Source organism: Neovison vison, chromosome 11, assembly GCF_020171115.1.
Source record: "Neovison vison isolate M4711 chromosome 11, ASM_NN_V1, whole genome shotgun sequence".
Taxonomy (NCBI): Eukaryota; Metazoa; Chordata; class Mammalia; order Carnivora; family Mustelidae; genus Neogale; species Neogale vison.
Window position 1 is genome coordinate 36,769,109 of NC_058101.1, and position 12,080 is coordinate 36,781,188.

The 12,080-nt window shown below is 50.3% G+C and overlaps 1 protein-coding gene across 4 annotated transcripts in view; it reads right to left on the reverse strand.

The window, feature by feature from the left end:
- Positions 1–10,312: 10,312 nt before the first annotated feature.
- TBC1D1 (TBC1 domain family member 1) overlaps positions 10,313–12,080 on the reverse strand; it is a 219,884-nt gene continuing 218,116 nt past the window's right edge. For all 4 annotated transcript variants that reach the window (XM_044224711.1, XM_044224712.1, XM_044224713.1 and 1 more), the window contains one exon: positions 10,313–10,826. In XM_044224711.1, coding sequence (XP_044080646.1) covers positions 10,623–10,826 — 204 coding nt within the window. In that variant the 3' untranslated portion in view covers positions 10,313–10,622. The remainder of the gene's footprint in view (positions 10,827–12,080) is intronic.

A 12,080-nucleotide genomic window follows, 5' to 3' on the forward strand; every position in this document is an offset into this window, starting at 1 on the left:
TGATGAAATCATTGGCCATTGATGACTGATTCGACGTGGGGAGGAGACCCCTTCCCTCCTAGGAGGTCAGGGAGTAGGACCTAAAGTTCCAGCCCTCTAATCATGTGGTTGGTGCCACTAGAGACCAGCCTCCAGGCACTTTCAAAAAGTCACCTCATTCACCTCACAAATGATACCTTTATTGCTCTCATCACAGGAACTTCCAACGCTTTAGGAGCTCTGTGCCAGGAACCGGGATAAAGAACAAATATCTGTGTCTCTTATTATAAATCACAATATCACATCTACTACAAGACTTAGAATCCTTAACGCGTGCTAACGTGTGTTTCACCTCCAAGAGGAGCCACATTCAAAATGGTGTGCCCCAGAACACTTGGGGACACTGTTTCCTGGAGCCCTTCAAGGGCAAGACACAGTGAAAAGTAGCAAAGTCTGGCCACAGCCACCGAAAAATCTGTTCTGGGCATTTCATTGGAATGAGACTGTTCCTACCACGTTCAGCTGAGAAATGCGCCTTGAGATAGGACAGTTGTCACAGGCAACTTTGACTGGCTCCAAGCAATTCACTGTCCAGAAAAGGTCCCCCAGGCAGTCTGGGTTTCTCTGGCCTGTACCTCCCCTTGCATGTGAGCTTCCAGAAGGTTCTCCAGGAGCTGCAGGAGTGGGGAGTGTATGGGCTCCACTGCCCAAGGCGTATGCTCACCCTCCATACCCCATTCCCACATGGCCCGGGCATGTCCCTCAATGGTCCCTAGAATGGCAGGGCCAGCTGTCTGCCTTGCAGGGACCCTCCTTCCTTTGCCTTCTTCTGTTTCCTCCAATGCACTGAGGCAGATTTTTCTTCTCCACCTCACCTGTCCATTTTCAGAGAATGGAATGGAATGAGGGAGGGGAGGTTAAAGTATAAATCCTGGTGATCATTTATTCTTACTTTTCTTTACTATTTATCCAAAAGCTCCTTGGGCATATGGCACACCTACTGACCTACTGAAAACCCTGGAAGTTCACCAAGCCCACCCTTCAACCCTTGCTACCCAACCACAATGGCCATCCCTTCACAGCTCCAACAGATCAAAGCCTGACTTGGCCTTCCCTCATCAGAAGAGTTCACACGCATCTACGGGGCTCATCTACGGGGGCATCCAGGCATCCGGGCATCCGGTGACGGCCGTTCTTTTAGGGACTGTATCACCATATCCTACACTCAACATTTCTTACTATTTAACAGTTTCTGGAATTATTTGGATTTTCAGTGAACAGATTTACACCCTGAATGACGTCCAAAGAGGGAAGTCCATGGCCCAGCCGGCAAAGTATGAAAGGTCTTCATAGCAACAGGAGAGCAAGAATTAAAAGATCACTAATCAGGAGATTAAGATAACAGGTCACTAATAAAAAGATTCTCTTCACAGTGTTGTTGCTAACACACGCGTCTCCCACTCAGTATTTGGTCATTGGGATTCCCACTCCCCCCCATCCCACAACACACACACACACACACACACACACACACAGACACACAATACAAGTGGTTTTCAAGCCTTAGAGCCGCCAGAATTCCCCAGAAGACTTTCTCAAAAGCTTGCCAGCTCCGCCTTCTACAGTTTCTGAATTAGTAGACTGGGCTAAAGCCAGCGAATTTACAGTTTCAACAAGTTCTCAGATGACGCTGATGCTCTGAGTCTGGGGATTACACTCGGGGACCCACTGCCCACCATGTGGATTGAGAACCCTACATTTAACAGAGCATTTTGCTCAAATCAGGTCACGGGTCCGTCTTGTCAATATCAGTCACGGTCCGTCACGTCATTCATTGCATTTGCTTTGTGGCATCTGGGCACCCAAGCGGTGTGCACCCCAGGTCCTTCTGTAGGTCACCGACACGAATGTCGGTGGGGTTGGCTACGGACAACGTCCAGTCCGATGGTTAAATGCCTAGCTTGTAGACTCCCTTCAAGCCATATAATTACAGCAGGGGTTCTTAGTTTTGGTCAAATGTTAGAATCAGAGGTGAGCTGAAAAAAAAAACCAAAAAAAAAAACTAAACTAAACAAAATATACGACCCCGGTCCCAGCCCAGAGAGCTGGAGTTCATCAGCCCAGACTACCCACAGGCACTGGTGAAACAAGGGCGCCTGAGTGGCTCAGTCAGTTAAGCGTCTGCCTTTGGATCAGGTTATGATCTGTCCTGGGATACAGCCGGGCCTCAGGGTCCTTGCTCAGCAGCGAGTCTGCTTCTTCTTCTGCAGCCCCCACCCCCGCCCCCTGCTCATGCTCTCTCTGTGTCTCTCTCTCAAATAAATAATAAATAAATAAATAAAACAAAGATATCTCTTGGTGGTTCCAAAGTGTAACCTGGCCCAGGAACTACCATCTAGAGTCTTCCTGGTTTCATCTGTAGAATCAGCCCCATTGAATTGTCCTCTGTCCGTGTAGATTTAACTTATATAAGCTTTAATAAGTCAAATAAGCTCTTAGTTATTGATCTATGTGGTTACAAGCTTTGCTGAGATCAAGGTATGTATTCCTACAGCTTTCCGTCTTCTTTTTGGTCATCCCACTTTCAAAACCTTAAAATGATACTGGCCAACTAGGATACAGTCTTAGGGAATCCTACTAGTTTTTAAAAGATCACCTTTGAACTGTGATTACAATCTGTCGAGGAATTTTGCCTGGGGCCAATGCCAAGCCCACAGAATTGGATACACTTCGTTTATATGATCATAGTGCAATGAGAGCTAACTTACTGCTTAACTTTGTCTCGCGGACGGTGCTCAGTGCTCTTTTTAAACATTCACATAACCCTATGAAATGGCTGTGATGATTCCTATTTGACGGCCAGGGAGCCAAGGTTGGATCCGGCTGACTCTAGCGTCTGATTTTCACCGCCGGATTCTGCTTGTTTCTATTCTCCAGGCTCCATCTTGTTCCTCGAATGCTTTACAGTGACTTTTAAAGATACTAAAAATGCGAGAAAGCATGAAATCACTGTAGTAAAGTAAGACCAGCCTGGGTCAAAGTGAGTCACGGGTCAGAACAAAATGCTTGCACATTTTCTAACTGAAGGGTCACCAGTTTGGCTTTGAGTGTTCTGGAAATGTCAATTCAACGTTCAGTTGCACCACTGACATAATTAAACACAAACATTGCTCAAGAGAAGTACCCGAGAAGCCCTGGGGCTTCTTAAAGAAGACTCTTGAAGAAGGTTCCAGGGATGTCTTCAAGAATATTCTCCTGATCTATGTAGACAGGAGCCTCACAGGGCTCAACAAACCATCATTTACACCATCCACTTCCTCCCTCATTAAAAAAAAAAAAAATTAGGGGCGCCTGGGTGGCTCAGTGGGTTAGGCCGCTGCCTTCGGCTCAGGTCATGATCTCAGGGTCCTGGGATCGAGTCCCACATCGGGTTCTCTGCTCGGCGGGGAGCCTGCTTCCCTCTCTCTCTCTCTCTCTCTCTCTGCCAGCCTCTCTACCTACCTGTGATCTCTCTCTGTCAAATAAATAAATAAAATCTTAAAAAAAAAAATAGAAAAAGAAAAAAAAATTAGGAATTTTGGCTAGTTTTATAATTCTTCCAAGATTTCTGCATTCCTGTTTGCAGGACCTCTTCCTCCGTCCTCGACCCATTCCAAGAGAATATTCACAGGAACTGGGTGATTCTTTGCTCACATTTCCTCAGTACCCCGGAATGGTATGTGAGTGGTCGGGATTTACCTGTGGAGAGTTTCACGGTCTCTTGACTTATCTTCCCCATTGGGCTCTCAGGCCATGAAGTCTCACCAAACCTAAGGAACGTCTCCTCCCTGCTGGTTTCCCCTTGCTGATCGTCCGGCATGGAACTAATGGGGCCGTGCGCACAGGCTGTGAGGGCGCCAGGGACAGCCGCACAGACCGACACAACCGGGTCTCTCCCTGTCCCGTGCCTATCACCTTGTCATTTCCCCACTCATTCCTCCCTGTGCTTCATGTGAAGTCGGAAGCAGCAGTTTCCCTCGGGTCCATTGAAACAGTCACTGGATGAGACAGATGTTTTATCGTTTATATTTATGGGACTATACAGTAATGGGAGTTTTCTCTTGAAAAGTATTGGTATTTCCTTGCCATCTGAAAAAGACATAGTGTTAAAAATGCACTGGAGGGGCGCCTGGGTGGCTCAGTCAGCTAAGCGTCTGCCTTTAACTCAGGTCATGATCCCAAAGTCTTGGGATCGAGCCTTGTATCTGACTCCCAGCTCAGCAAGGAGCCTGCTTCTCCCTCTGCCTCTGCCTGCTGCTCCCCCTGCTTGTGCACTCTCTCTCTCTCTCTCTCTGGGTCCAAATAAAAATAAAAATTTTAAAAAGTGCATTGGGACTTTTTTTTTTTTTAATTTTAAGATTTTATTTACTTAAGAGAGAACATGAGCAGGGGGAGGGGCACAGGCAGAGGGGCAAGCAGACTTCCCGCTCAGCAGAGCTTGATCCCAGCTGGTTCATGACCTGGCTGACATCAGATGCTTAGCTGACTGAGCCACCCAGGCGCCCCTGCACTGGAATTTTAAAAAGGTCTCTTGTACAAGATTCAACGTTAGCACTGAACTATGCAGCATTTGGAAAGTACTCTTCCAACATCAAGCTACCACTCTCTCCTAACTCCTTCTCAGCCGATTCCTTTCCTTATCCTTGGGCTCTCGCCTTGAATCCCAGGTCCTCAGCTGAGCCTTCTCTGACCGCTCTACGCAGGGAGCCCCCACGCCCTTTGATTGATTTGTTTGTTTCAATTACCTATGTTCCCAGCTGAACAAAAGCTCCCTGACGACAGACACTTACCGCGTAGTCCCAGGACTGCCATCAGGGACTGGTTCAGGGAAGGGAGCACAGCAACTATTTGCTGGCAAGGGTGAAAGCAGGGCGGGCAAGCAAGCCGGGTATGAGAGGCTACAGAAACCGGGCCGGGAGGTGGGCGCATCCAGTTCTTCTTGATGGGAAGACAGCAGGGGATTGTGATCTTAGAATGATCGCAGAAACAGCCGGGAGGAAGAGAAGAAGGCTCTTGAGTGAAAAAGCTCAAGTCCTTTCTAATAACCCAGCCGTTTAGATGATCTGAGCATATGAAATCTAGGAGGAAAGTGATGGCCACATACGTCAAGGGAAGGAGAATGGATCATGCTGTGCTCGGTAGAAAGTACCGGAAGGCCCGAGGAGGGCAGAAATCTGATGTCCTCAGATGGACCCCTCCCTGCCCAGCTCAAGCAAGCTTGCCTCTACTTCCCTAATGTGCTGCTTTTCCATCCGCGGATTCCTCACGATGGGACCTGGGAGGTCACCCTGCAGGGGGCTGACAGCCCCAGCCAGAGTCTAAGAGTAACCAGTCAGCTTTTCCTAGGGTTGGAAGAAATGGGAAACAAAGAATGTTAGAAAGAAATGCCAAGAAGAGCAGGAAGAAGACCCGGCAAGCTGGTTGATGTGGATGTGCATGTGGAATAAGGCAAAAGCAGTGGCAGGACACAGACGGGAGGCTGAGGAAACGCAGCTGAACCTGGGAGAAACGAGAGACCTCTGGTCCCCAACCCTGTCGGACAGTCCAGGCTGTCTCCCCAGTTCAAAGCTAAGGCACTGCAGCAATGAGGTGCTGTGAATCACAGGTGCTATTTTTAACGTGCGAGCCATCCAGCTCTCTCTGCTCTCCTGCAGGTCCTCTGACCCCCAGAAGGGACGGCAGCGGGGATGGTGGTGGTGGTGGTGGTGGAGAGCAATGAGGTCATGTGTCCGCGGCAGGCTGCGGGGGGCCTGTGAGGGAGCAGACCCAGAGCCCCAGGCTGGAACCTACCCCACCCCTGCCCCATTACTGACAGCGGAGGACAGAGGAGGGCCCTGGGGGGGGGGCAGGGGGAAGGCAGGGGGAGCCCAAGACGAGACTGCAGGAAAGTTCTGTGGAAAGAGCTTTTCGGAAAAGGATGTTTGGAAGTGTTGCTGTACTTAGGTCATCACTTGGCCAAAACTCATGTAAACGTTGCTCAAACAGTCTTGGAGATGCTTTTATAACTTGCTCAAAACTTTCCAAATGAAGAGTTTGAGTGTTTTAAAGTCCTTGGTTTAAACACACACACACACACAAAACTGTAACATGTGGGGCGCCTGGGTGGCTCAGTGGGTTAGGGCCTCTGCTTTTGGCTCAGGTCATGATCCCAGGGTCCTGGGATTGAGCCCCGCATCGGGCTCTCTGCTCCGCAGGGAGCCTGCTTCCTCCTCTCTCTGCCTGCCTCTCTGCCTACTTGTGGCTTCTCTCTGTCAAATAAATAAAATATTTAAAAAACAAACAAAACTGTAACATGTTTTGACTCGTTTGCCTTAGCCATGAGAGAGGATGGAAATCTATTAGCTGTATTTCAACAAACACCTGTTCATAATTGGTGAATAAAAGTGAATTAATGACCAGCAGTGCCCTTCCTTCATTTAGAATGCAGAAGCCATCTTTTTCTAGCATTGAAACCAACAATTGAACTAGGCTGGACTTGGGAACTGACATGAATTACTGTGTCACAGTCTTAAAAATGTATTTAAAAATGATCAGGGGTTCGTTGTTCTCCTTAGAAACACTAGAGGGGTGCCTGCGTGGCTCGGTGGGTTAAATACCTGACCTTCAGTTCAGGTCATGATCCCAAGGTCCTAGGATCCCACTACATGTCCAGGCCTCACGCTCAGGCGGGGAGGGAAGTCACCGTTCCTCCCATCTCATGTGCGCACTCCAGTGCCTCTCTCAAATAAATAAAACCTTAAAAAAAAAAAAAAAAACCACTGGATGTCAACATTATAATCAATGTTTTAAAACTATTTTGTTTCAACTGATTTAGATTTTTTTTAAAGATTTTATTTATTTATTTGACAGAGAGAGATCACAAGTAGGCAGAGAGGCAGGCAGAGAGAGAGGGCGGAGGAAGCAGGCTCCCCGCTGAGCAGAGAGCCTGATGCAGAGCTTGATCCCAGGACCCTGGGATCATGACCTGAGCCAAAGGCAGAGGCTTAACCCACTGAGCCACCCGGGCACTCCGATTTTGTTTTTTTGATAAAACTTACTCATGTTCAAGGTATTTTAATATGCATACAGTGGCATAAATTCAAACTTTGCTAATAAGAGTTTACAACCAAAATCGTTGGTTATTCAGTTCAGAGATACAAAGGCAGGTGCTGTGAAGCCTGGATACCAAGAATATTCTTCCTCATCTTTTGTTACCAGTTTCAAATTGTCCAAAGAACAACTGCTGGGGTTGCTCCAGAGCTCTTCCATTTCCCTAATCATTCTGATCTTTTCCAAAGATGGCAGCAAGAAACTTGACATAAATGGAAAATTTCACTTCTATAAAATCAAAGGCAAATTTGGTTGTTTACATTACATTACAACGCAAGGGTTTTCAAAGTCTCAAGGTAAAAAGGAAACGTCTGTTGGGAGCCAACACCGTACCTAATTTAGACCCTGGTGAAGTAGGATTCCTCTGTGTCCTTGACCACAGATAAGAGTGAGCTGGAGAGTGCCCCTCCGCACCCCGCCCTGTCTTTAACTCAAGGTCCCCGAATACCCTGCATCTTAGGAGAGCATCTGATCGGGACTCCTTACTAATACGGATCATTGTTACTCCGAATCTTGCTTGAGGTTGCCAGAAATGATTTCCAAAGGTGGGCGGTGTGGACTCTTCAGCAGATGGGAGACTGGGGATCTAATTGATCCCACAGCTGATCATTAGGGGATCTTGAACATCTCATCATCTCACTCAGTGTTTTCCTCTATCAAATGAGGTCAGAAATGGTTTTCTAGTAGGAAGCACAAGTTTCCCTCTGGCTTTCCCAGTCCAAGATTACTTGGAGCCATTACAAACCCTTAAAGTAGTATCAATGTAAAGACGATGTGGCCTGTAGATTATTTTTACCGCATAGAGTTTCTGGATCTTAACCAGCAAAACATTTGGTAACACTTGACAGAGGGGAACAGACGAAGGGGGCAGCAATCCGGGATCCCAGCAGACTCTTGTCTCCACGATATTTCACCATCGTGACTTTCAAAGTCAAAAACCAATGGAGGAATCTGAATGTGACAGGTCACTGACCACAGACACGTGGGGGGAGGTCTTTCTAACAACGCCCCCATTTGCGCCTGCTTGCATTCGTATCAGGCAGTTTCCAAAATTAATCATGGTAGTTTGTTCTATGCCAGCTTGTCCCAGAGTCCCTTTCCCTGGTGGCTCTAAGTCAGACGTGGCTCCAAGACATGCTTGCGTTGAGACATGGAAAACAAAAGGAAAGCAAGAGCCATTTTCTCTGAAGGTCATGCTAGTTAAAAGTGACTTCTCTGCTCCACCTCTTCTACCCAAGTGTTGACCTTCCAAGTGTTGACCCCAGGCCCCTCACTGGACACCTGGCTGGAGATGCTGAGAGACGATCACCATGTGGCTGCAACAGCATCCCACAGAGCTCTCTGCGTGCCACCTTGCCCTGGCCCACTCTGGCCCTGCATGTGCTTTGCCTTTCGCATGGACCTACTGGTGACCCCTCCTAACTCAAGTAGCTCCCTCTGCACCCTCATTTCCTCTTGCTCCTTCCATTCACAGACCTAAGAGGGGCCTGGGGCTGGGTGTTCGTCCACAGCACTGAGTGCCAGCACATAGAACACACGTGTGTCACGCATTTACAAATACACGTGTATGTAATAGTGTGCTTCCGGTGGGCTCCTAGCATCCTAAGTCGAAGAAAACATAAATGGTAGCAAAAGAAAGACAACCTCGATGTGCACACACACGCGCATACAGTTGGGTGTTAGAGAAAAATAGAACATGATATTCGCTCTGTTGAAGAATTTGCCTCTGCAAATCCTCACACGGTAACGTGAATTGGCTTTATGGAGATTTCTTTCCCTGAGTCCCACACGGGCTGAGCCTCTGTCTGACCTGTATCTGAGGGCTTGTGCAACCTCCCAGCACCCACGGGCCCCGGCGACACCTCGGACGCCTTCGTGGCTTCCCTTCTCTGGCCTGAAAAGCAAAGAACCAAAGTCAACAAGTAAAACAGACACCATAAAAGTGTGGGCACAGATTTATCGCTGTTTCGTTCCTTATTTAATGCAGGGTCCATGTTTTTTGAGTCATGGTAAGAAGATGTCCAAGATTCAACATTATTAAAGACTCAAAGAGTGAAATAGGGGGAAAGAAGCCCTCAAATATGAACTCCTCTAAATTCTTCTGGTGGAACAACTCGGGATAGAAGCTCCTGGGCTGGGCATCTTGATTTGTGAGGAGAACCACTATCCCCCACGCGGGGAGTCCTGAATGTTGGCCAACTTTTAGGCACTGGGGAGTGCGCGTGTCACCCTCAGAAATGTCTGGGGAGATCTGGGATGACTCTGAGTATGAAAATCCCTCCTTTCACCTCAGGCTGAAAGACGCGCACTGCTGAGAGTCCCAGCAAGCCCCTGTGGACGAGAGGGGACTAGAGTGGCAAAGACCGGAGTGATCCTGCTGTCGGAAAGGGGCTCTGAGGGCCCCGACTCGGTTCTGAGTGCGCTTGTGCAGAGGCCTCGCGCAGGGACCCAAGGAAGCCGCGCTGGCTGTGAGTGGCTTTCTGCTTGCTGAGGGCACAGGATTCTCATCCCCCAAGGGAAAGGGTCACCATGTTGTGAGTCGTAGTCAGAACATGCCGCCCTGCTCTGAACAACTGTGCTCAGCTGCCACTGATTGCGTTTCAGGCTGATGGCTTTTTCCCAAAGCCATCTCTCTGGCGTCCACGACAATCCTGACACACCAGGCTACTTCTTTGGGGAATGTGTTTCCAAGGGTGTGCCCTCAAAGGGACTCACAGTGCCTGCCTCACACAAGAGCAAAAGTAAATACCCGGCCCTGACTGGGCGACAACAACCCACAAAGAAATACACGCATCGGAGTTCACGATGCAGGTTGCTCCCTAGCAGCACTTGGTGTGAGCCTAAGAACTGGTGATTTACCCAGAAAACATTGATCTATAATGACTTTGATACTTAAGGACTAAGTAAAAAAAATGAAAGCTGTTTTTATTTTTTTAAAAGACAGACTTCAGTGAATACCCAGGAGAGTGCTAAATTCGAGATGTCCGGATGGTTCTCTGTGGCTTCCGCAGCCAGGACAGACAGTCAGGGGCCGGCTGCATCGCCTGCCTGCTGCGGACCAGAGGGTGTGGTCCCACAAACCCACATGGATGAGTGCCGGCCCCACTTCCAGGCCGGAGGACTACCCTCAAGCCCCAGCCCCAGCCCCGGCCCAGGACCCGCTGTTCTTCGCAAGCACAGTGCTGCTGAGAAAGGAGGCAACAAGGAAACTCAAAGGTGCATTTATTCACATCCGTGCCACCTAAACCTACTGGGTACAGTAATCGGGACAGAAGAAGGGACGGATTGCAACTTAAACAACAACAAAAACATTGGGAGCTCCATCCCCATGACTCGCAAGTTCTAGTTCAGAAAGTCTGCATGCTGGCAAGCCAGTGTCCTCCCTGAGAAGCACGCGTCATGCCTCGTTCTCTTCCTCCGGCATCTCCTGTCCCTCTCAGTTAAGGCCTGGACAGCACGAGGACCGGCAGCAGAGGCTCCCCTGCAGCCGTGTTCAGGGGCCGTGTCCTGTGCCGTCAGTCACCTGCGGGCCTGGGCCCCATGAAGTCCGGCTCTGGCCCGTGCGGTTCTGCCGTCCCCTGCCTCCGGAGCTCCTCCACCGTCTGCAGCAGGGCTGACCGCTCCAGCTCCAAAGCGAGGGTGGCCTGCTTCAGCTTGCTTTCACTGCTCAGAAGCTTCTCAACCGTGGCTTCCAGGCTCTGGATCCTCCCGTTTGCCACCTGGAGAATCAAAGAAGCGAGTGTGAACTGGCCGGCGAGAATGTGGAGGGGTTGGGGGCTGGCGGGGATCCACTCTACACTCCACTGGCCAGCCTCAGAGATACTTTGGAGCCCTGTTTTGGCAGAGACAAGCCTATTTGTTTATTTGTGGCCTGGTCTTCTGGACACACAGGAAGACTACGTATCCCGGGTTCCTTCGCAGGAAGGCTGGGCCAGTCTGAGAGCCTCCAGCATCTTCCCTGCTGTGGCCTCTCGGAGAGGGCTGGCACCTTCACAGTGCAAAGGGACCCCCTCCCCGACAACAGGGAAGACCACTCTGATCCAGGCCAAGACTGCTTCAGGAACAAGGGGCGGAGCTTCAGGGACAAAGGGACTGCCGCTGGGCCCTGCCCCTGAGATCTGGAGCTTTGTGGACCACTGCGGCAGAGCCTGGCCCATTGGTACAACCACACACACTAGTGTGCACAGACTGACTTCAGACCGAGAGCCCAGTGGTTCCCATGGGGCGGCCCCAGTGGTACCAGCCCTCGCCTCCTGGATCCTTTCTATTCTCCTCAAGGTCAGCGGGGCTCACCGCATCCGCGGTCCGGGCATCCCAGCATCAGTCTTGCTGACGGGTCACCACCGCTGCCCCTGAGATAAGCGGTGTCCCCCCTCCCGCCCCACCCACATCCTGGGCACCGAGCTCGCGACGGCTGCACTCAACGGAGAACTTCCAGGGGCTTCTCTCTAGCAACCGCCCCTCCTAGTTCTCAGCTACCAGGGCCGGCTTCCCAGGCAACCAGTGGGCTCCAGGGAGGCTGCGGGGTTTCCTGAGGAAGCCACAGCCAGTCCGACCTTTAGAGGCAGCCGTCCCCAAGGCCTTCCCGGCCGGGTCGTCGGTGCACAGTGACTCCTGCGGCGCTCAGCTCCCTGAGTTGGGGAGCCGCCGCTCCACCTCGCCAACCCGGCCCTGCCGCACACGTTCCCGCTAATTTGGGGTGGGAAAATGGTACTTGTATTTTTTTTCTCTCTCTCTCATTTTCGAAACAAGGGAAACAGGTTTTTGAACAAGACAACACTTGTGCCAGACAGGCGCCTCACGACTCAAAGTCTAGCTCCGGCTGTGCTGCTGGAGCGCCCAAAATAGGAGGAGGAAAGGACTGCGCGTCCAGGTCGGCGTGCCTGCCAGCCAGGGGCGGCCGCACCAAGTGTACACTCGCAAGGGGTGCTCTGTGAACCTCACACTCCTTCCCGTGGCCGGGGTCTGGGGCA